Genomic DNA, 24,829 nt, shown 5'->3' on the forward strand with positions numbered 1-24,829 from the left:
CTCATTAACACTCACCAAGACATAAGCCATTTATTTTGAAATGTCTTTTTTTTCCCTCTTTAAAACAAAGAACATATCTGTAAAGATATTTCAAAACTTTTTCCTACTTTAAGTTAAAAACAGTTCAGAGGGTGCATTGAGGATTAAAATAATTTTAGTTAAAACCAAAATATTTAGCAATTGAAACACATTACTATAATGCTTTATCAATTCATTGCTCGTTTATCTCCATGGCCCTGACAAAAATTTGAAGCAAGCAAACAAAATCCAGTGCCAAAAGCGTTGTTTCTCTTAAGTCAGTTCAGGCAATATGAGCAAGGGTCAACTTTTTAACACTCTCTGACTGAGGACAGATTTCAGAATGAAGAGCTGGAAGTTTAAATTTCTGCTAAGACATAGACAGTTTCAATGTGTGTTTTATTACAATTATTGGAAGTTTTTCGTGCCAACTGCAAATACAGAAGTGGATTGCAAGCCTCATCCTTGAGGAGGCTTCATGGCTTTGAAGGTCCCCTCCTTCTCCAAGTGCCTTCCTGATGTTTTGTCTAGCTTCTCTTTACATACCAGAGCAGAGGACAGAAAGGAACAGGAGCCGGAACAAAACACAGGATTTGTTTTACAAACATTTGAAAGGGATAAGAAGGTGAAGGATAGATGACCAAGGCTTCTTGTGCCATGGAGGACATTTCACATCCAGTGCTCATCTTGTCCTGACAGCTCACTTCTGCTGGCTGCTGTTCAAGGGGAAAACTATATACTTCCTTTTATTTTTTTACTTTTTCTCTTGTGCCTATACAGGAGGCATGCTGGAGCCTAGCAGAAATCAGAATCTCAATTTTGGCTGGAATTTAACTGTTGATAGGTTGCTGAAGGAGTCTGTCAAACTTTTGTAATAATACGAATGCACGCAACTCCCTAGGATCTAAAAGGAAAAGAAACAAACAATGCTTTATAATAGTTTAATTATATTGCTATCCCTTCTGTGTTCAGATGAGGTCACTCAGGAACTGATAGTGGCACTCGTGGTCCCTTTATGTTTTATTTGAAAAGGGTGGCACAAAAGATTGCTTCTCCAGTGGCATCCATCTCAGCATTTCCACAGATCCCCAGGACTCTCCTGTTGCAGGTATTTTTTTTCCCTGCTATATCGATGTGTTTACTTGCACTGTGTGCTGAAGCCACACATCCAGCTCGTTTTCCTGTGGTGTGTTTACTAGAGCCACAGATAGGTGTGAGTATCCCTGTTACACATCCAGAGAACTTGGAAACTGTGAGATGCCAGAAATGTAGGATGTGCTTCATCCTTTCCTACCCATTCCCAGTGTCCCTGAGGTCCTTCCTTTCCTCCTACTGAAAAAGCTGCTGGTGGTTCAGTGTGAGTAGTTAAGGTCATACAACTCTCAAGTCATCTCTTTGGGATCCTCACACCCAAGAAGTCAGCTCACATGCAGGAGATGAGGTCCTGAAATTACAGTGAAGAATGTTTTAGAAAGTTCCATTTGAAGGATTTTTTTTTTTTTTTTAATAGATATCAGTGAATTAGAATTTTCAATGGGAGATTGAAGGGTAAGATGGCAAACTTTTCAGCATTCCCCTGCAGTGCCCTGAATGGATGCCCAGAGCTGCCATCATTTGTAACCCCATCATTAGCATCCCACTCATTTGTCAAATATTCCTACTGTCCCTACTCAAATGGTCACAGGAAACTTTTAATGCAGTAAAGCAAAATTAAATTTCTAATTCTCATCAAATTAGAGAGAAGTTTGAAAACTCAAAGACTGGCAGGGGGGAAAAAAAGAAATCAAGAAATTCTTCTGTTCAAATTATCTGTGTTTTTGAGAGATTATCTAAAGCTACAGCTTTTATTGTTAAAACAGAATGAAAACACAGTCATAACCTGTCTTGCTGCTGTTTGCCCCTTTGCCATATGGGTGCTCTGCAATGCCTACGTGGCAAGAGAGAGAAAAGTTGTTCTATTTCCTGGCACTAGATGAGCATCACAATAGAAAGAACTGCAACACAGTGAAAAGCAATCCCCAAACTTTTCAGAAACTGGAAATGCATCCAAGGATTTGCCTGCATCACAGACATTCTTAGAATTTTCTCTTATAAATTGTACCTTTAAGGTACAAGACTGCAGATGGTTAAAGCAGAAAAGTATCTCCATGTACAGTAGCAGGGAAAAAAAAAAAAAAAGCTGAAATCCTGAAAAGCTCAAGAGGCCCAAAGGAATCTTTTGTCTAACTTGTCACTGAACATAACAACTGGGGATCAGCTCAGCAGCATTTAGCCCTTAGAGATGGTGTCTATTGCGAGTATGGCTCCAGTGCATTTCCTTTTCCTGGTAATTAAGATACTGTTGTTTAAAGGTGTGACTTCAAAGTTGTGTCTGGGCCCCCATTCCTCTGGCTTATTAGCACATTTCCTGGAATAGTGATAGCTTCAAGGTTTTGCTGAGCTCTGTTTGTTTGTGAGTCCAAATGAAAACAATGGGAGAGTTGAAACAACTTCTGAGACCTGTGAAGAGCTGTCTTATTTGGGGAGTTAATTGGACTTCTGTCAGCCTGGCTTTAGGTGAAAGATTCCCAGGCCATTCCATGGTTTCTGGACAAATGTCTTCTGATTGTGACTATTATGGATATGTGGTGTTAATTAACAGACTCACAATTTCAAGCTATGTTATGGGGTTTTAGGGGGATGTCTGTAATACACAAAAAATACAATAACTGATGTGGCTCTGGCAGTACTTCTATTCCTCTGAGTCTCAGGTTTCATGGTTTACTTCGGGTCCTTTTGGTTTCCAGACCTAGGTACTGCTAGATTGCCACAGGAAAATATGAACACGTTTGCTCCATATTACTCTGTAGAGTAGAGGTAGAAACTCCTAAAATGCAGCATTTAATCTGTGAAAATCCAACTCTGAATGTGAATCATCTTATATAGGAATTTCTGTCTAAGTTTTAGTGTGGCAAGTTTTAGAGTGTCTCCCAAAGTGATCCTTCTCCCTCTGCTGAGTGTCAGCAATAGCAGAATAGCAATTCAATTGCAAAGACTGTTTTGGAGTATTTGAAAGGCTTGTATGCTAGAAACTGAATAAAAATTGCTTATGCCACAGAGGATTAAATGCCTTCTGAGAACATGGAATTCCACACCTGAAACATGATTCTGTTCTTGCTCAGATGCCTTAAAATGGTAAGTCCATATCTTTGGTTTATAGGTGTTTGCTGCAGAGTCCAGCTTTGCTGATGTGAAAGCAAGGAGCTAATGCTGTCAATTGGTCCCATTTAATTGCATTACTTATGTCTCATACGTAGATTGTGAATAATACTTCTTAATTTGAGGCTCATAATGTACAAAGGGATGCTGTGAATAATCAAAAACTTTTTTAGGAAGGAGTTTTTCCCTCTCGCCATGTAGAATGTAGAGAATTAGAGAAATTCTGTTTTTCCCTGCCTCATAAATTCAGCAGTTCAGAGGAAAAAATATATCAGCTGGATATCGTATAGGAGATTGAACAAGTAAGTGGTAGGGTAAAAAAGACTGAGCAGTAGGAAAAAGTCACACAATTGTATAGGGAATGAAGAAACTGCATTAAAAATTCTACAAATCTAAAAATCTGCAAATCTAAAATCCTAAAACTTTAGAACAATAAGAACTGATAACTTCTCCATTTACTGACAAAGTTATTTGTCACAGATACTGACCCCAGCTGATGGACATTAGGTAGGCAGTAAATGTGACAAATCATGTTACACATCATTAATTTAGATTATTTCTTTTCCATTCGCTAATGGTTATTTGGAGCTGGCAAATACAGTGGCACTGTAGATACTGTAATGTTGACAAGAAACAAACTTCTTAAGTGATACTGGGATGAATCCATTTGGGCAACTGTTGCAGAGACTTCTACTGTAGAAACTCCACTTTTTCTTGGAAGATTGTCTGACCATTTGAGTGTTAACATTCCTTCGTACACGGTGTCCAGTGCTGTTCTGTGACTTACATTTTCCAGCAAGGCCAATAATTCATGTTGATTTTTGCTTGGAGTTGATTCTTGATATCAAGGTCTTAGAGGTGAAAGCTCATTTCTTTTTGAATGTCTGTGAAGATGTTGAGTTGAATCTCTAATACTGCTTCAGTAATGTTTTTGGAGAAAAAAATACCAAAAAAACCCCTCAGAGTTGTCAAGGCCTTTATGGATCCATTTATCAGGAATTAAGATCAAGTCTACCAAGTTAATGAATCAAGATGCTGAATTATGCAACATAGGAGCTTTTGGACAAGAACTACACATTTTGGAGTTGTTTGGCTCATGGAGGAATGAGTATCCGAAACGGCCAAGGTTTTGAATCCAAATTCTCAATGTATACAATTTTTGTCCTAGGAGTTCTTTATTTAGTATAATCTTTATTTTTTTTTTTTTCCTTTTCTATTATAGGCAGGCTGTCTAATTTCCAGGATGTAACTTGGAAATTAAATATCCTTTGTTGCAGTAAAATTTTTAAACATTATGGTGACTATGTTTTAATACTTTGACTCCTGATTTTAAATACTGCTTTTTAAAAGGTAAAAATTGCCTCTAAGGAAATACAGAAGTAACGTCTTGATTTGGTAACAGAGCTGAGAAACAGCACTTCCTCATTGTGCCTTTCACAAGTTGAATATTTATTTATTTATTCATTTAGTTAGTTAATTAAAAGCAAGATTTGTTACTTCTGGGAGCTTACTGTATAGATTAATGATCTTATGGTATATATTAGTGTAATTGTAGGATTATCCTCTGTGCAATATTTGGCTGGGATTTGAGGTGAGAAACACTCTGGCCACTGAGAGTGACCACATTTGGCCAGTGGATGGCTCGTCTTTCACACTGGAACACCACTGCAGGGCCTCTTATTTTACTTTTCCCTAGCCAGCTCTTTCTGTTCCTTTGAGTTAGCTCTCTGTTTGTCCCTAGCTTTGACACAATATTTGTATTCTCTGCAAGTAAATTTATTGCATCCATGCATAAAGCACCATCTCAGTCTATTATTTTAATAATTGTCACACATCAGCCCTGAAGCAAAATACTACTGCTGGTTTCACAGCCTTTTAGTTACTGGAGAAGGACTTGGGATATTCAAATGGCTACATCTCATTTAATCAGTTTTTAGCCTTATATTATAAACTTGTCCAAACACAGAAGTGTGAAGGAAGCAGGTAGCACCACTTTCTCTACAACAACCTGTGTCCTAGCAGGTTTAGAGGGCTTTTCAACCCTACACCAATGATAAGCACCTCACTCAGATCCTCCTTTACAAAGGTGAGTACGGCTGAATACCTCTGGAGAACAAGAAAGAAAAGATGGGACTAAAGCTGTTCGTGTCATGTTACTTCAGCCACTGAAGAGACTCATGGTAACTGCTCTATCTATTTGGGGAAAACCCCTTGCAGAGGTTCTAAAGAGACCATGATCAGCCATAGGGTGATATGTTAAATGCATTACCAAAACCACCCATGGAAACCTGAAACACTAGAGAGGCAATCGCTAGAGACAGAAAATGCAGATGGCACAGCCACAGTATTGATTTGTTTTTCCTGGGATTACAAACTCATTCTTCACTTAAAATTAGTGGTCAGCAGAGGCTGAATCACCCTGATTTTCTCTCTCCTAAAAGTCTGTGTGCTCATGAGTAGGCCAGATGTGCTGGTGAACTGTGGTCCCTTCCCTCCCACACTCTTCTGGTGGGCTCTCAGAGAGGTGGGCATCCATCCTCTTGCTAAAGACAGAATTTCCCCCCCATCATGGCACAGCACAGAGGAATCTGTTGCTAAAATAACATGCCTTTTGGGGTGTTTCTGCATGAAGGTGAGGCCTGTTGTGGCCAAAAAAAAGCATTAGCATCTCTGGTTCAGGTTGGTTGGTGGCTGAAGCAGCTTTCTTGATCTGCACAGAAGCACTCCTAACTGATCAACAGAGAACAAAAGAAAAAAAAAAAAGAAAAAAAAAAAGGTGACATTGAAAAAAGCTGTCTTTCATCATGACCAATCTGGCAAACATTTCCTTATTACAGGGGAAATAAGAATTTTTTTATTACATGCCATGGTATTTATGTATGAGCTCCTGGAGTGGAGGTTAGTGAAGTTGGTCAGACCATAGGAAATGCTTGTGGAGATTTGGTGTATGATCACCAATCAATATGTAAACTGAGTCAAGATTGGAAGGGTCTGTTAACTTTAGCAGGCTGCTCATCTAATGTTAAGTATTAGAAAGAAAATTAGTAATAACATTGTTATTATTGGCATCCTAGCTTGTATTTGGGGCTTGCAGCACTGAAAATTATTAGCTTGTCTGATAGACATCATAGATAATAACACTGAGCTCTCTTACAGTGATGAACTGCAGATCCATAGATTGATAAAGTAGAATACAGACAGATGCTTGCTGCTGGAACAGATGTGCCGGTCTTAATCTATTACTGCTTGTCTGCTGATGATTACTGCCTGAAGAGAGGTGGAAGACCACTGAGTGCTCCTCATCTGCTTTGGTGTAAGCTCAGATATCTTGCCTTAAGCTCAGCTGACTTGTCTGTGAAATAGATGGGGGTCTCAGGCAGTTAGTTCACTCTAGTTTTGTAAGTTTTGTAAGGAGTGATAACATTTCAGAAGAGAGAAATGGATGTGATAGCTTTCAGTGTAACTTGAAAAGGAGCAAAATGCACCTTGAAAAAGTTTCCCACCAGATCTAGATTGAGAAGATAGGAGGGGACATAGCTGTTTATGTTTGTACATGGAAAACCACCATTGACTTAAACTTTGTACATCTTCTCAGTTCATAAGTCTTTTTTTAAGTCATTTTAATCAACCTTTAGAGTTCCTAGAGCCTGGAGCTGGTTGAAAACACACTGTATTTTCAACATGCTAGCTTTTGCTAGCAGCATTTACCAAGTATGCAGATCTGTTTAGCAGCTTCCTCTATCTGTGCTGCAGCTCCAGAAGTAGAGAAGCAGCATCTTGGCAACTAAGAAAATAATGAAGTTAAACAAAACCAATGATTTAAATGTATTCCCTAGAGTTCAAACAGAGAATGTTTCTTTAACACAGATCTGATTTTTGAGCTGGGAGCAGGGCATATATTTCAAGAGATGCCAGAAATACCTGCTTATGGGGGGCTGTGTGATACTGTGGCCAGTGTTTGCGAGAAAAAAATGTAAGCACTTTAAAGATAAAATATATTGTGATGCCTTAAAAAGCCCAGGGTGTTTAACTTGTAATGTTGCATGTTTAAGTTAATGGAGGTAAGAAAACATTGCTAATTGTAGTGATAAATCAGCGTAACTGACCATCTTTACATAAAGTTCATGTTTCTTCAGTTGTGCTGTTTGAATACACCCAATGATTTAAAAAACAATAAACACATCAACATTTTGCAAACAAGATCAGACTATTTCTTAAGTAGTCCTTGAACACACTGTTTCAGCTGTAAAAATAGCTCAGAATTACTTCTGCAGATTTCTTGCTTTAAGGTTAGGGGCGTTATGTTCTTGTATTGTGTAGATTGCCTGCATGAGTTGCTGCAAAGTTCATTATGCTGCTAAGGCTGTCAGTGGTATTTATGGATATTCATGTGCAGTGAACCCTTGAACCCTGAGCAAGTCATCTGAGCGTTGCTTGTAGTTATAGTTGTGTTTATGCTTAACATTGGTAGCAGTATTTAATTGCTCCCTAGGAAAAATAATTGCAATTTGAACTCAGTTGTGTAGTAGACAAGGGATTGCAAAAATGCCAGGCCCACAGGAAGGATTGTCCTTCTTATACAAGTATTAATTACTAGACTTCTGTTTTCAACTCCTGTTTCCAGAGTTTGGAAATGAATGTGGAACAAGTATATTATTCAAACTGTGCCATGTCCCACTCCCATTAAAATCAGTAATGGCAAAAATTGCGTTATGGAATTAATCCTATTTCAAAAATATTTTCCAGGCATTTTTCATGTCAGCTGCAAATGGGAGAAAGGGTGATGATGCCATTTTGCAATAGAGAAGAGTGGCGCTCTCGCCTTAGACTCATCTGAAGAATTTCTAATTCAAAGTATTGCAGTGTTATCCCTGCTAAAGTTTCAGTTCTCATAACCCAATATCAGATGGGAAAATCCTGTGTAATGCCTGGAATGCCAGCAGGACTCTGATGGTCCTGAGGCGGGTGGAGCTCTACATGTCCTCAGAGCTGCATTTTAGCACTCTCCTGCCAGTGTGAAGGGAGTTTGTATTTCTGTAACTCTAGTGGGGATTCCTTTGGCTTGACACAATCCTGGGAATGTCTTTCAAACCATGTACATACACGGAACAGATGGCTTTCATGGGAAGCAGGAACTACTGTTCAACATGTAAGAATTGTTGTTTTTTTTCCATGTCTTGGTAGCTTTCTAACTTGAAATAGTCCTCGCACAGATACTGTGTAATGGGAACAGTATCTTGATTCTCTCTTCCATTTTCCTTATTTTCATTTCCTTATCAAGCTCAAGGAAAAACATTTTTCACATATTTGAAGGGTAGAGATGGGGCTTTCTTGAGTTTTAAATTCAGTTACTACCGAATTTTAGCATTTGTTGTGAAAGCTGAATTACTGAAGCTAAGCCTTAGTGGGGGATTTAACAATACAGCGTACTGTTCCTGTCCTCTCAGGCATCAGGGCCATCTGACCAAAACTCAGGAATGTAGTTATTGACAGATATGTAGCTGCATATGGAAAATAATCTTTAGAATGTAATGCATTTTGCTTGCAATTTGACTGAATATGAACATTATATAGTACTGTATAGCAACATCAGTGAGCGATATGTTGTGACACAATATAATATGAAGTGAACCACATAAGATAATTAAAGATCATGGTGAATTTAATTTTCATGCACTTAGGAGATTGTCACCATAAATGGACAGTTAATAAATTTGCTGCCCCCTGCAAACACTGAGTCACTAAATGGCTCTACTTTCTTAATAACCATGAGTTTGTATTTCATATCTTGTGGCCTTATAGAACATGAGCCTTTTTGGGGTACAGAATAGCAACAAATAGACCTACTTTTGCTTTTGTTATGAGTGGGCACACTCCTCTGCACTCATGAGTCTGGCAGAGTTTCTCATAGATTTTGTTAATATTTCTCTAACTTGCTAAAATAAGTAAGACCAAGCAACCAGATAATAAAAAAGAAGAAAACTTTTAAAATTTGGCATGTAGGTATCTTTTTTACTAAGAAAGTATTTGACCTTGAAAACATTTCCCAGTTACTACCAAGACAAAGAACAGAAGCTGTAGGTTAATATTCAGCTGCCTGCACAATAATAAATTACAACCTAACATTAGAGAGAAAAAAATAAGTGTAGTCTATTGTAATTCTTTAATTGAAAATGTATCATCATGGAATTGTTACTTGGATACCACTCAAATTCTTATGGAAATGTGTTTCCTTTCATTAGCAGGTCAATTTATTTGATATTATGGAATTGCAGGTTAATTTTAGTTTACTATCCTCGTGTCATATTGATACTGTCCAGCTACATGTTTTAAATAAGCACATGACTTCTAGTGTCTAGTTTTTATTTTCTATCTGAATATTTGCAAGTGCTGGGATGAACATATTATCTACAGCCAGGGAACTAAGTTAGCACATTATAAGGAGGTGCAGCCCGGGAATATATCAAAAATAGATCAGCCAAAATGAATGAAAAACATGGTAAAACTGAATCTAGATATGAGGAACTTACTCTCTTAGACCTGAATGAATATAATAGGAATTGAGACCATAAAACTGTAACATCTGTCTGAATCACTTCTCTTAAAGATAGCGGGGAATGGTTGAAGAAAAGCAGCTGCTGTCGTGTAAGATTTGGGAGTCTCCCATTAATTTCTAGCTTTCATTTTAGAGTGTGAGAATTACCACAGCCTGGTGATGGTTTAAGGTCATCGGGAGATAGTGATGATAAAAGGGTTGCATCAGCACATGATGTTGCGGAATCATCTTGGCCAAACAAAAATTATAGGCATTACACTTCAGCCTCTCTCCTGGATAGATGCTTTGGTGGAGGTAGCTAGAGTTGCACTGGAGGCAGAAAAAAAGAATTTGCAATGTGTTTGCATGTTTGTTCTATGGATGGAGCTGGAGCCTGCATCCATGGGGTCAGGATCCCTGTAGCAGGGAAGATGGTGGCAAGAGCTGCAGACTTTCAGTGCATGGGGATTTGCAACCAATTCTCATGCAATTAAGGTGTTGCGATTATCTAGAAAGTCCTAATGAGTGCACATCAGACATCAGAAGTGTCCTCAAGGGTCAATACACAGGTTGTGTTGTTAATATTTTCTCCCTTCCACGCTGAGATGAAGGGACAATTTTCAGTTAAAAAAACCTGTGAGCTGCAGTAGCAACTCAGACTGCAAACAGCCTATGCTGTGTGCTCTTAAGGGAGCAGGTTTTTGCAAGACAAATTCTGTATAACCCTTAAAAACTGCACTTAACGCTTATTCAGAATACTAGCAGGGCAATCATAAAAAGTGACGCATTTATGGCTTAAATAAGATGAACTGTGCTTTGATCCTGAAAAGTTCTGGTCATAGTGCTCTGATGCTCAGCCTCATTTTTCCTGACAGCTTGAGATATCCAGCATTCCCCCCTCAGTCCTTGCCGTTTCTCCTGTGACCCTCAGCAAGGGAGCACCAGTCACTGCTGCTTTGGGTGTGGAACGTGCCCACTAGGGGCCTGGTTTGTGATTACCAGCTAATTTTACATAGGCCACCCTAGAAGCTGTTGGAGAAATAAATCACTGCAGAGCTGTCCTGGATTCGAGCCACTGAAAGGCCTATAAAAATATTTGTTACCCAGATACCTGAGCTGGCCAGCCTTTTCTACAGAACTTAAACTGTCTTGCACTTTTCCCGTTGCTCGTTTTGGGTGGTTTTAGTCAGGCAGGTTGAAAAAGTGTTTTTTGGCAGCTGGAGCAGGAAATTTGCATTTGCCATTTAAGTGCATGTAAATAGGGAAAAATCCTATTAAACTGCTGAGACCTTGTGCAGTGAAATGAAAACTGACCATTTTGATACAAGTAGTTGATGCTACAGAGATTTCTCTAATGCAGCCTAAAAGTTGTTCCTGTCTGGTCTTGGAGCAGTTTAGGACATCTCAGCTTTTTGTGTCTCACTAACATCTGCTTAGCACCCAAGGCTTCTCTGGGGAGGTCCCTTTCCTTGGAAGTGCCTTCAGAACACCCACAGCACGGCTTGTAGGATCTGATAGAAGGCATATTTAAACAGTCAGGCCTCTTTTTGTCTTGCTTTTGTTTCACACTGTCCATTCTCCCTGGGGAGGTTTGTCTCCCAATCTTGGGAATGGCACTGATGTCTGGGTGGCCAACTTGGTCGTGGAGCTTCTCCCTGAGAACACAGCTCCTTTGCAATGAGTACTTCCCAGGGTAGCAGAGAGAGGAACTCTGGACATTTAAATAGAATGATCTACAGGTAGAGGAGCTTGCTTAGCACATGATTTGTTTTACATGCAAAAGGTATCAGGGATTACACTTCTAATGCGGTTTCTCAGCTGCAGAGAAAAACAGCAAAGAGCTGCTGCATCTCTGGATTTGTTCCAGCCCCTTGGCTGGGGCTAAGCTTTGGTTCCCTTGCACCCTCCTCTGTGAGGAGGGGTTTGGGTGACTTTTTTTTATTTTTTTTTTTCCCCCCAGTGATTTCTTAAGCAGCCAATCCTTGTTCCAATCACCCTGGTGAAGGAAATCCTGTATGAACTGGAAAGTGTTCGAAAGGATTTAATGAGATTATCATCAACTGTTACCTCACAAAAAAAATCTTAAGCCCCCAAACAGCTGTGCTCTGTAACTGGGGACAGGTGAAGGAACAGGAAGGTCTAAAGAAGCTGTCTACTTACTTAAACAGGTGGAGCCAAAGGGTTTTTTTTAATGTCTTAATGTGCAATTTAGCTTAAAAAAACCCAACCAAACAAGGAAACAATATGCTCCTCTAAAAGGAGAGATACTGTAGAAGTCTAGTGTCTTCAAATTTAGATTTATTTTTGATAATACTGCAAAAGTAAGTGGTACTGAAATTACTATTTGAAAATTCAGTTGACAGGTGGACAATGCACGCTCCGATTTGCCTTCAAGCTCATCATACCAGTCAGAAGTGCCTCAGGTCGTGTTGTATCCACATCACAGTAGGGATTGCTTTGAGGTTTGACTTGTGTTGTAATACATAGAATTCAGTAGCAATGGAGTGAAATGTGGTTGGTTTTAGGCATTTTTTCTTTCTGGGTTTTGTTTTTTTGTTTTGTTTTGTTTTGGGTATTTTTTTTCTTATCACGCACTTGCGATAAATCTGTAAATACAGCTAAGACTTACGTTGCTGCCAAGTCCTGCTTTCTGCGCTCTTGAAGACATTGAAGTCACAAAATACATTTACTTTCCATGTGTTTGGTTGGCTTCTGTGGTCTTTGTGTACCTGTAATGACAGGAAAGTTATGAATAGTGGCTGTATATTATGGAGGTAACCTCCCTGGAGAGTTGGGTACCTAAAACCAGTATGCCACTGTGGTTCCTCACAGTGACCTGCTTTGCAGTTAGAGCAATGTAACTGTAAACACAGGAACAAGTTTTGCTCAGAAAGAAAAGTTATTTCAACTGGAAATTGGTAGTGAGTAAAGACATATGTATGGGGGGGTGGGAAATACCTTCAATCAGCATTAGAGTAGTGTTATTTTGGTAGATGCCTATCTTGGAAGTATAGGATACTTTTAAAATCCATCACACATGCTTTTGGGCTGGGAAAGGGGTTAAAAAATCTATGCCTTTGTCCATTTATTGCTTGGGAGAATAGCTTGAAGGCTGAAATCCAAACTGTGCTGAAAGGAACTTCTGAAATATGAAATTATGTACTGATAAGACACTGTACCAAGAGACTCTAGCACAACTTAATTGCTGAGAACACTACATGGCATGTATTTTTATGCAGTCATTAGTATAACTTTTCTCAGTTATAAAAGCCCTGAAAAAATAGTGTGAAATGATTAAAATAATTTTTTGAGGGTAATTACATCTTTCTTCATGCACTCCTCCCCTCTGTATCCAGTCATCCCAGCAAACCATGCTAGCTCTGTTTGGCTTCCTCTTCTGTCCTCTTGTAGCCTCATTGTTTGGCATATTGAGGGAAAGGAGAAACGGAGATTTGGGAGGCACTCTGCTCCTGCCACCATGAAGACAGTAATAAGCTACTTCTGAAAGTGGGTTTGGGTATGGTAGCCTTTGGAGGAAAGAGTGACTTCAGGGAAAGTAAAAGTAATAAAAAGTATTTAAATTAGTTTAAATCAGAAAGAATTGAGCTAAACTGTGAAAGATTTTTCTAAACTTGATACAAACATGCAGGTTAAAATAGTTTTGGCAAGTGCACATTGTCAAATACAAAATCCTGCTATATTTCCAGAATGTTGAAATAAATCTGAGTAAAAAGTATCATTCTTTTTGTCTTGAACAAGTCAAAGTAATCTTCATTCTGCAGTGAGAAAAGTGAAAAAGACATTTGACTCCAAACAAGAGATAGAGCTGATTTCTGAAAGCATCTGTCAGTGAGTGTCACATCCCTCCAAGAATGTTGCATTTGCATCAGGACACCTCAGCTAATAAAAAGGTACAGAATGAATAGGTGGGTGATAAAATATGAGACAAACCATCTCCATGAGGAACAAGTAACTTAAAATTTGGGGGATGGTTAGAGAGGACTTCAATAAGAGGAGACAGAAAACGGAAAATAAAATAATACATATAAATAGAAGAAGCAAATTGAATTCTTCCATTTAACCTTTTACATAATAAAAGACAGGAGACATCCCAATGAAATTAAAAAGCAGTGCATTTAAAAATTAATAAAAAGCAAATACCTTTTATTGGAGACAGGGATATGGACAAACTGAGCTATTGCTCTGATCTGATGTGTCAGCGCAGAGATTGCTAAATTATGTGACCTTTTGAGGAATTCTTTAGCTTCTGTAGCTGGGTACAGTTCTGTTTTGCCACAGACTGTGACATCAGGACATCAAGCCAGCCCTGGCTCAGCAGCTGGGTGAGTGCAGATGCTGTAGCAGTGTAGTTGTGATAGATACATTGCTGTGAGGTGGCTGTGTGGCTCCCACTTCGTGAGGACAACTTCCAGTTGGAGAATCATGTGCAGGTTCTCACTGCAAGATCAGGCAGCATATGACAAAACCCTATAAACACCAGTTTCTGGTTTATTGGGTCAAACACATGTCCAAGCTCCATTAACTTTACTTTTGTGATGTTGGTTCCTTACCTGAATACAGTCAGCCTAGCAAGGAGCTTCAGTAAAGCTAAAGGTACAATCTTCCCTCACACATTTAGATTTTCAGCCAGCTTGTCAGAGAAATGGGCTTTTATTCATATAATAGAATAACCCATACTATAATGGTAATTAATTTGGAACCAACAAATTAACATCTATGTGTATGTGTCTGTGTGTATGCTTATACTGATAGAAGAAGAATAATTTCTTTTCATCAAACGATTATAAGTATTAAAGTTTAAATTTTAAAGGCTGGTTTTTAAACAAGGGGGGAAGAAAGCCATGGACTCAATCATATTAGTGTGGGTAGGCCTTCTTACTATGAAGATTGTTTTTTTTTTTAACTTTGTTATCCTAATGCTGTGTAGCCAAAATCTTTCAAAGGAACACATCAGTTAAGACTGAACACAGCTTTAAAGACTGGAGACTTGGACCTAAACCTCAGCCCTTAGTTAGCATACCATATCCTGATCCCCACATGTGATGAGATGTATGGTTTGCTGCTTGTGTTTTAAGAAGAATCTGGTGCAACACATGATGCACAGCCACAGAAGGTCCTCACTAGGAAATGTGCCTCCCAAAGGCAGGGAGTGTCTTTGCTACTGCTGTGAATGGCTTCAATTAAATCCCAGTGAAACTGGTAGTGGATTTCTCCATGCTATCATCTTGGGTATCATGCCTGAAAAACACATCCTTCTCAATATACTTTTCCTGTGGTTTAATCCAGAGATCTTTTCACCTCTCTTGGTAGTATTCTGCTGCTTTTTCTCAAGGGTCAGTCACTCTTGATATATAACTAAGAAATAAATGGCCCTAAATGGGAAGGAAAAAACCTCAACCAAGCATCTCTGGATAAGCAGAAGAACCTGCCCATGATAAGATGCATCATGCTGTGAACTGATCTCCTAAACGGCAGCAACAAAACCTCCATCATTAAAAGCATCTAAAACTGAAAAGAGAAAACACACTGAACTCTTCATGACATCCCGTCCAAGGCTTTGGTTGATGAGTAATTGCATTTTTTACTTATTTCTTACTTACTTCTTATTTACTTCGAGCCACATGAGAAGAATGCCTTAGGTTACTGTTTCTGCTGGAGTAGCCAGCTGTAGAAGAAAGTAAGTTTACAGGGCCTAAACAGTTTTTGAGTTAAAAAGCATGATTTAGCAAAGCAAATCATACTTTGAGAGTAGCAATTTCATGTAGTCTACATATATGGGGAATAAAAGGTATTTTAGGGCTAGGTATGATGGCTTATTTGGGCAGTTTCCATGAAAGTCTGCAGACTGTAGAGTCAATTTTATGTGTAAGGATGATGCTGTATGAGAATTTAGGCTTTACAAATTAAGATTAAGAATTTAGAATTTACAAATTTCAGAGAAGCACATGCATCACCTACTGTGTGCTTTTATTTCCTCCCAGCTCTCACAATTTCAAATGAACATGCAGACAAAAGCAGGTTTATAAAACCAGCTGTGGTTCTTGTGACATTGGGAAAGATGTGTCAGTCATTACAGAGGTGTCAGCCATTAAAACTGATGACATGTTTTAGTGATCAGTGATGGTTATATGATATTCTTTATAAAAGCAGATGTTAATTTGTGGTAATGAATATAAGTATTTGTGTGGTGAGCAACAGAGTTCTTAAGGAAGTGATTTGATTTAAGGTATATTTTGAAAATACTCTGGTTTTTGGGAATGATTTTTAGAACCTACTTTGGTTATGTAAATATGGGGCAGCTAAGAGACAGAAGAGTTTTGGTTGTTTGGCTTTTATTTAATGGGCCTGGCAAGCCTTTTGTTCACTTCCCCTCCTCCCGACAGTTTGCACACAGTCCACCCCAATTTGTTAAAGACGAATTGTTGCCCGTGGTAACTGCAGAGAATTTGTTGAAAAGAACACTTTTAGAAGACAATGGGCCCCAAATATACTGTGGCACAGCTTTAAACTTTATTAAGTCTGTCTTGAACTATCCTCTCCTCTCCCGAGTTAAGGGAAGAAAAGTTTGGCAGCCTCCACGCTGTGAGCATGATTGATGCCCAGAACATCTGAGGGACTTTTGTGTCCACATGCTCTCCATGAGTGCATAATGTGTGAATACTCAAATAAGGTCAGCCCTTATCAGATGTAATCTAGGCCTGAAAGCAGATCAACAGTGACAGTCATACCCCAAAAGTGAGAACACAAATCATCCTTGCGTGCTTTGGACAAGTTACGGGATTTTCTCCCTTGCTCCCGCTTTCCAAACGGGGTGTGTGTATTTCAGAGGGGAAGGGAAACTTTGGCAGATCTCTGGGGACCAAAAAAAAACAACAAAAAAAGAGACAAAACCGAGAGGAATACGTGCCTGAAATACTAGATGGTCCCCTCAGCTGGGCCACAGGGGCAAGGGGGCTGTGTAGGGTGGCTGTCTCTGCACAAGGGCTGGAGTGTGTGGCTCCTCTCAGGCTGCTGGGGGAACATCCCCACTGGCAGAGCGAGGCAAGAGGGAAGAAAATAGGGAAAAAGAGGTTCAATTCACATCTCCAGTATGTTTTAAGAGTCCTTTTAGAGATTTCTAAACATGTCACAGCTTTTGTTGTGTGCCTGTCCCTGGGTTTGAATTCCTTAATTTTTCGAAGTGGAGTGAAAGCATCTTTTTTATTCTTTTTGAGTTTGTGCTCCCTGGAGGGAGACACTATGTTTCACCACAAAGTGAAAAAAAAAAAAAAAAGTTATATAATAATGCCTTAAAGAATTAATTTCTGCCAGCTTTCCTAGAGAAAGCAGATGCAAGTGGGTTTCATCTGAAGGAAGAACCTCCCATTTGTGGATATTACTATAGTTTAAGTACTGGATTGCTTTTTATCAAGGAAAACAAAGACAGCAGCAATGAAATGTTGTTAATTTAGACTTTTTTGATTTGTGCTTCTGCTTAGAAAAGGATTTTAATGGGCAAAGAGCTTTTACAGAACACAAAACATATAGGGAAATAGCATAATTAGCAGGAAGAAATAAAAGATGCCATTACATCATTGACAACATTAACAACTATGGAGACAATGATGTCATCCTCTAAGATGGGAAATTTTTTTCCCACACTTATGATGACTTGAAAAATTCCTTTTCGTTTTAGAAATACAATGTCCCTATCAGGACAATAATTTGCAATAGTTTTGCTTGCTTATGCACTCTTTATATGGAAATGTGTAATACTGGTGTATTCCCTGGGATTGAGTAGAAGATCCATGAACACTGACAGCTTACCTACAAACTTGTAATTACAGCACATTATTGCTTGCTTCATTGGTTTATTTTGCTTGGTGCTTTAACAGTAACAGGAGTGTCCAGCTCCTCACTGAAAAGGCACAATAGAAAAGATCCCTTAGTTGCAGCTCACACCTTGAATTCTGAACAGAAACATGGAAGACTCCTTTCTTCCCTTCACTGTGCTGTCACCTCTTTGCTCTGCCGAATGGGGCGGCAGTTTTCATGGTAAGGTATGAAATTCTGGAATATAAGACAGGAGATGAAACCTCTTCTGTCATCAAGTTCATGACATTGGTGTCCTGAGCAACCATGTTACATGTTTCTCCTCCACCTTGTTTCTCTTCAAAAAGTGATCAAGATGTGTGTTAAAGTAATTAATGCTTATTTTTTTGGTCACCGTCCCAAAGAAGAATATCACCTAATATCCACATAGCTAGTATGAATTTAGGCAAAGAACCACCTAATTTACAGAGATACATCATTGACTGAGTCTAAAAGACTCCTCCTGTCACCCACACCCTAACAAACACCTGTTGGGCACTGATTTTAAACACGTGCTTCAGTCTGCATAAGGAACTCCTCTCCTTGATGCATTGATTCTGCTGACATCCTAAAAGCATCTCGGTTGGATTCCCCATATTTTCAATGGCAGTCTTTCAGATTCAGACATTTGCTGCTTTGAATTCATCTGAGTCCTTTAAGGTCTCACAGCTGAGGCTTGTGATGCCCATCCCAAGTGTCCAAAACAGTGATTATCTTCCATTTTGCAGTCAAAAAGGTTATAGGAGTGACGTCCTATGTTTGACATAGGAAGAATGGTCTGCTCTGTAGTGTTCAATATGTGGCAATTTGGGATTTTTAATTTTACTTACAAGTATATTAAATGGTGTCAGCAGATGACGAAGCATTACTTTAACATGTTTTTGTATGGGACTTTGGGAAAGAAATGCCTAGAATGCTTTTTGAAGACCACGTGTAGATTAAATAGGAATTTTAAAATCAAGGTAATTTTTCCCTTGAAAGATGATCTGTATAGAACAAATCTGTAATTAGGACTCCTTTTAGAAAATAAATTTTTTAGACACTACTGTGCTATTTCTTGCCATATGTTGCAATGAAAATGTGAGAAAGACTGAAAAATTATATTGACAGAATGATTTTATTCACACAAACTATGCATTCCATTCATGTGCATAGAATTGAAAATCTGTGTTGCAATTGCATTGTTAGTTGGTGCAGTAATCAAGCAGGTAATAAGAGTTTGAAACAAGAGGATGAGGAAAAAAAGGTATTCCACTAATCACTAGAAAGATCAGAGCAGTGCTTGTCACATTTATGATACCTGGTCAAGGTCTGGTTTATGAATGCTGTGGCCAAATTACTCTCAGTGACATAAAAGTGAATTTTATTCTGTTATTACTAACTGTTGTTTGATAGTAGCTAGGTGGCCACTTCAAAGATTTCCATTTTGCTAAGCATCATCACAGATGCTGATCTTTCCTAGAAAGCTTCAGGGCGATTACTTCTTTGAAGCAAAATACCACTTGAAGCGTGCTAGTGGAATTTGCCCACTGAGATGCCAGGCTTCTATAAGCTACAGCAGTCCAGTACCAGTGCCAAACTGACCAAACATTGTCACAAGTGACCTGATGCCTCACAAACCCTATAAATAAAATAAAGAAAAAATATAAAAAAATACCTAGCTTACCCCTGTTTTTTGTTTGTTTGTTTTTTTTTTTTGGTGGTAGTTGGCAGCCTCTTTTAATTATGATACATCAGTTTGTACATTTTCCTATTATATTGCTGTGTTTTAAGGTGTTTTAAGGGTCTCATCTCACCTGTGTTTTGCTCAAGAACAAAGACCACATACTTCTGCTGCTTGATGGCATTAAGAGTTGCTTAAAACACTTGTTCCTGTCATAAAGGGCAGATGTGTAGATGGTTCAAAAACTGTGTGGGTGTGGCACTAGGGGATGTGGTTTACTGGTGAATATGGTTGATTATCTTAGAGGTCTCTTCAAACGTAAATTGATTCTGTGAGTTTGCATCCATTGATGACCTGCTGATGTAGAGGTCCATAAACCCCAGCCACACACGAGGCGGCTTTGTTTTAGTGCGCCCGGCGGAGGAGCGACGCAACTGCTGAGCAAGTGTGACCATGAGGAGGGGTAAGGTTAAATCCCTGTGCGCGGCTGATTCACTAACAGGCTTATAGGGAAATCCTGCCCTTCGCAAATATTGAAGCGGCTCATTTAGTCCCTGAATAATGACACCAGCTCACAAGGTGTCTGGAGCAGCTGTCCGGTGACAAGTTGCTGGGCAGGAGCGGAGGTCCCGGTTCCTCCTCGCCCCTGGCTGCTGCTGGCAGCGCTTCCTGCACGGGCAGGGTCGCGCTCCGGAGCGCTCCGCGGCTCTTCCCGGGGGGCACAGGAAGAGTTTGATGTGCAGAGCCCTAAAGCGCTTGGCGGGACGGCTCGGGCTTCCTTGCGGGGCTGGGGCTGTCTCTCCCGGCAGCGGCTCCCCCGCACCGCGGCCGCCGCCCGGGCTGCGCTTTGTGTCCGCCCGGGGGGGCTGCCCGCCCTGCCCTGCCTGGAGGAGCCGGCCGGGGTCCGGAGCGGGACCGGGGGCAAGAGGTAGGAGGCAGGCGGGGGCAGGAGCTGGCCGGGGGCAGGAGCAGGAGCCGGGGGCGGGGGCGCGGCCAGGAGGCGGCCGGGGCCGGCGGGCGGAGCGGGGCCGGAGCCGCGGCTCTCGCTGGGAGCTGGCGGCGCCGGCTGCACGGCCGAGGTGAGCGGGGACGGACGCGCGGACCGAGGGGCAGCGGGAGGCGGGAAGGAAGGATTTTGGCTCCGGGCTGCCGTTCCGGCCCCGCTGGGTGCGGCCGTGCGGGTGATGCTCCGGAGGCGCACGGCGTGCGGGGACAGCCGGAGAGATGGGGCGGCGGGAGCTGCTGCCCTCGCTGCTGTTCCCTTTCCCAAATCGCAGCTTGGGACTGCTTGCACCGCTCGAAAGGAAAAAGTTTTAAAGAAGCTGTGTTGTGCTTCTGCCCTCAGAAATCTTGAGCGTTTCAGGCTTACGCTTTTTTGTCTGCTTACCCCTTTTAACAGCGAGGGCTTTTTTTATTTAAGATTTTATTCTAGCTATAGACTTAGTAAACGTCGTTTTGGTTTCGTAGGAAGACTTAATTTGTTCTTGTTTAACTCCTATCAGGAACGCGTCATGCTAATTGTAAATGAAATTGCCGTATTTATGTACCAAGATGCTAAAATTTGACATGGCTAATAAGAAAAGGAGGCGCTAATTAGCAGTTAACAGAGATTGCAGTCAGGCAGAATTGTGATTGACAGAATCATAGTAGCTTTATTAATTTTAAAGATGAAAATGAGGAGTTTATTAGAGGATTTTAAACATTCTTACAAACCTGCATTTGAAAACAAGTTCTGAGTGCAGTAAATGAGCTGACATGGTTTTGGGAGGTTTTTTGTGAGTTTATAAATGTGTTTACTGTAGCACTTTATTCATGTACTGATGTTCTTTGGAAGAACTATGAAATTACATTCACTGAAGACTTGTTTTTCTGTTAAACTTGGTGTCTCTTGAAAAGTGGTAAATAATTTAATGAAACAGTCCTGGATGTTTTGGTTTGGATGTTTTCATCATGAAGCATTTAGCTAACAAGCTGATAATCACATCTGAAAGGAGAAAAAAAATATGCGTACCAAGGAAGTTTTTTTCTTTTTCCCCATAAATTAGTCAGTTCTGTTAACTAACCAGGTGAACTCTCTGTGACTTCACCTACAGCCCTTCAGCATCAACCAGGAGTTTCCCTGATGCCTGAGAAGGTTTTACTCTGGCTTCCTTAGTAAGATACACTAAAGTCAAGGAGCAGATGCAACAGGAGTGCCACTCGTGCAGTCCATTTGTCCTGGAAGCTTTCATGTGGTGGGAAGTGGGTGCAGTGTCCATGGGAACAGCTGGGCTTGGGGAGAGCAGGGTAGATGGCAGAGCAGGATTTTGAGCAGCAGCTGGTCTGCAGGAGTCCTAACCAAGTGTGGCAGTGCGTGCAGTTCAGATTCAGGCCTTCAGTCCTTGATCAGTCATTTTCTCCTTGAATCGCAAAACTACTGTACTAGTGTTTTTTATCTAATATTTGACTTTGTTTTCAGGCATCACTACAGAAGCTGTTAATGAGGCTTAGGAGTGAGAACGCCACACAGTTTAGCGTGGGATGAACAAATTTGATGGACTTTGGGTGAAATTGAAAATTGAAAAAGTTTGAAACCATTAACTGGTACTTCCTAAGTGATACTTGTGTGACATGGAGGCTCTAGACAAACTGCAAGTCACACCTGACTGACCAGTCCTGGATATCTTTTGCAGGGGCCCTCAGTATTGTGGCAGCACCCTCTGCTGCCGAAGTGGAGAGTGCAGCTGGAGCTGCATCAACTTCCCTGAAACCAGGAGTCAGAAATGTACCTGAGCCTTGTTAGGTTCTCTGGTCCCTTTTAAAATTTTGATGGGTGGATGCTTTGACACTTTCCTTTCTGTGTGATCCCTTGAAGTCAAAGTGGGTCCTAGAGCATCCTCAGAGTTACTTATACCAAAACAATGTGCTCCTAAGGATACTGAGAATCTTGGTGCAGTGACCTTCAGGGAAATAGTATGTACTCTAATGTAGGAGCATCTGCAAGGGGATTACACAAATCTGTGGAAGAAATGCAGTAGGCTGCTGAAAGATGTGCACAGAAAACTTAGATTGCCCAGAGGAGACCAAGATTTTTCCCTTTCTGCAGAATTTCGGGTACAAATATGAGCATGCAAAACTTATGTGAAAAGATCCTCAGATACAGTGTCTTATCAACAGTGTAATTATGAGTGTCAGTAGGAGATTCACAGTAATTTGAAACCTAGCTGCTTATGAGTTCATTGTTTGCATTTGAAATACATTCCCAACTTCCTGGCAGTTGGGGGTCAAATCATTTCTTGGTTTTTGAGCACTTGTACAAACTTCTGTAGGAAATGCAGCTAGTGCCTTGTTCAGCACAGGGCTTTTTCCCTCCCAAGGACTGTGTATTTCTTGTTTGCAGCACTGCTTAGAGGGTGAGAGGCTTGTGCTGGGGAATCTTTGACAGGGAGTGCCCAGTGATCTCCCAGAGGTGCTCACAGCAGCTCTAGCCCCAAATCTTTCAGCAAATACAGACAAAGTGATAGCAGTTGAAGCTGAGTGCTTGAGGATAGTTTTAGGAGCTAAATCAGGGGGAAAAAAGTCTTGGTAAGCTATGCATTGTATAATTATATTTATGTATTTGTTTATTTCTTTTTTAATTAAAAAAAGAAAAAAAATCACAGTAGCGCTTTGCTACCTCCTAATCTTTGGTTTATGGGTCAGTTTTAAAGCAGAAATTGTTATGAAAAGAGAATTGAAAATGAAATTAAGAGGTCTTTTAAGTAATTCAGACCATGCTTCAGGCTGAGAACAGAATTTTCTAAAGCTTTATTAATTCTAGCTTAAATTTGCTTAGTTAGCCACATTTATTCTTTATCACCTCAAAGCTTCTGTTTCCTTGTAGGATGAGTGTCCTGTGAGGATATGAATTACTCACCTGTGGAATTTGCCTTTTCCCTTTGCATATAGATGGGGAGATCCTCATGGTTCAACATGGTAGCTAAAATCAGATATAGTTAGATTAATGTAATGACTGATTTGCACTAGATGCCAAGAGTTTAGTTAATCCCTCTGATACACAAATATATTTTTACCGACATTTGGATTCCCTTCAGTGATGAGGAGACCACTTGTTTCCAGGAAATAATTTCCAATGTGTCTTTATTTTGACCTCTAGAAAAATTAGTCATAAGTGTACCCTGGTTGACTTTGTGCAAGCTCAAGCCATATTCTATTTGTCTGGTTTTGAGTTAATTTTGCTGAACTTTGCTGTGCATTTTTCAGTCTCATTGTGTTACTCAAAATGCAGAGCTCAGACCTGAGTATTTCTTCATTTGTGCAATTGCTTTTGTATGTGCATTGTTATAGTGGCTGTATATTGGGTTGTACTGTCTTAATAGCACCCCAGCTTCTCCCAAACATTTCTCCAACTTCTTAAGAACATTTTTGAATGCTAGCCTTATCCTCCAGTTCACATTTGCTTATGTCTTAATGTCTACAAGGCCTATGTTTTATCCTAGAGGGAACTGAAATGTTTTTGACATGGTTTGTTCGTGACCAGTGTTGCCTGTTGCTCATGTCTGTCTCTTGGAGTATTTTTGGCTGAATTTAATCTTCTCTAAACTTGAGATCAAAGTGTAAGGAAGAAAAGCAGAGCAGTTCACTCAGACTGAACTGTAGCTCTTGTGTTCAGGCTTTTGGGCTGAGCACTATTTTCTGCTTCAATCCTGCGTTGCAGACTTATTGAGGGTAACTTTTCAGGCTGGAATTCAGACTTAAGGAGATTCTTTCTGAAGGAAGTTTTCAAAAATCAGATCAGAAAATGTAATGTTTGTTTGCAGACTGAATCCTAAATAATGTAGGCCAAAATGGTTATAAAAAATGAATAGTTAGAAAAAAATGCTTACTTGAGCTCAATGATGCAGCCTAAAGGGTTGTGCTGTCAAGGAAACTGGTGACAAAAGCTCTTCTTACCAAACCTGCCTCTTTGTTTTAAAAACTCTTTTTTATCCCATAACCTGAGAAAGTTTTTTTTTTTTAGAAAAAAAAGTTTCATAAGAGGCTGAGCTTTGGGGTAAAACTGGTTTTGGCCTAAATCCTTTGCATCTGTCTCTGCATAGCTGCATCAGTCCTGTACATGGAATGGAGTGTAAGCCATTACTTACTGTAAAAATGGATGTTTATGAAAATCCTGAGATTTTCCTGCCCATCTCACCCATGTTGGATGGAGGAAGGATATAGGTTTGGCAGATTTTTCTATCTTCCCATACCACACTGGTGGCATCCAGTGGTGCTGCAAATGAGCATCTTTTGAATAGTCAGAAAGTGGACTGTGTTGCAGCTTTGTCCTGAAGTGATGTGTGGAAATCACAGATAAGTTTTTCTGAATGAAAGAGTGTAGCTTGTGAAAAATAGAGTGGAGAAAGTATGAGAAAACTGAGCATGACCCAGCTGTATCTTCAAGGGGAAATTTATGCCTCTTGGTGTACCCTAGCTTCACACTGTGGAGTGACACATTAGCCTTTATGATTAATGGATCCAAAGCCACAGAGACTCTGAGCAGAGGTAATTGTCAGTTGTTTTTG

General features: G+C 40.1%; 2 protein-coding genes across 2 annotated transcripts in view; one reads left to right on the forward strand and one right to left on the reverse strand.

Moving 5' to 3' along the window:
- The window catches only part of BMPR1B (bone morphogenetic protein receptor type 1B), a 232,891-nt gene that overhangs the window by 137,383 nt on the left and 70,679 nt on the right, over positions 1–24,829 (forward strand). The window lies entirely within an intron of this gene.
- Positions 19,834–23,239, reverse strand: LOC109022592 (atherin-like). The gene is made up of 2 exons (XM_019006220.1): positions 23,182–23,239; positions 19,834–20,582 (listed from the first exon to the last, which is right to left on the reverse strand). Exons 1-2 carry the CDS (start codon positions 23,237–23,239, stop codon positions 19,834–19,836), a joined length of 807 nt encoding a protein of 268 aa, XP_018861765.1.

This window comes from Parus major, chromosome 4 (assembly GCF_001522545.3).
Source record: "Parus major isolate Abel chromosome 4, Parus_major1.1, whole genome shotgun sequence".
In the NCBI taxonomy this organism is placed as follows: Eukaryota; Metazoa; Chordata; class Aves; order Passeriformes; family Paridae; genus Parus; species Parus major.

What these genes read in the sequence shown, in the direction of transcription:
- LOC109022592 (XM_019006220.1), bottom strand. Translation starts at nt 23,239, where the DNA reads ATGTTGAACCATGAGGATCTCCCCATCTATATGCAAAGGGAAAAGGCA. An exon ending in GGAAAAGGCAAATTCCACAG is followed by an intron (nt 20,583 to 23,181) that starts GTGAGTAATTCA and finishes TTTCCTTTCGAG; the next exon opens with CGGTGCAAGCAGTCCCAAGC.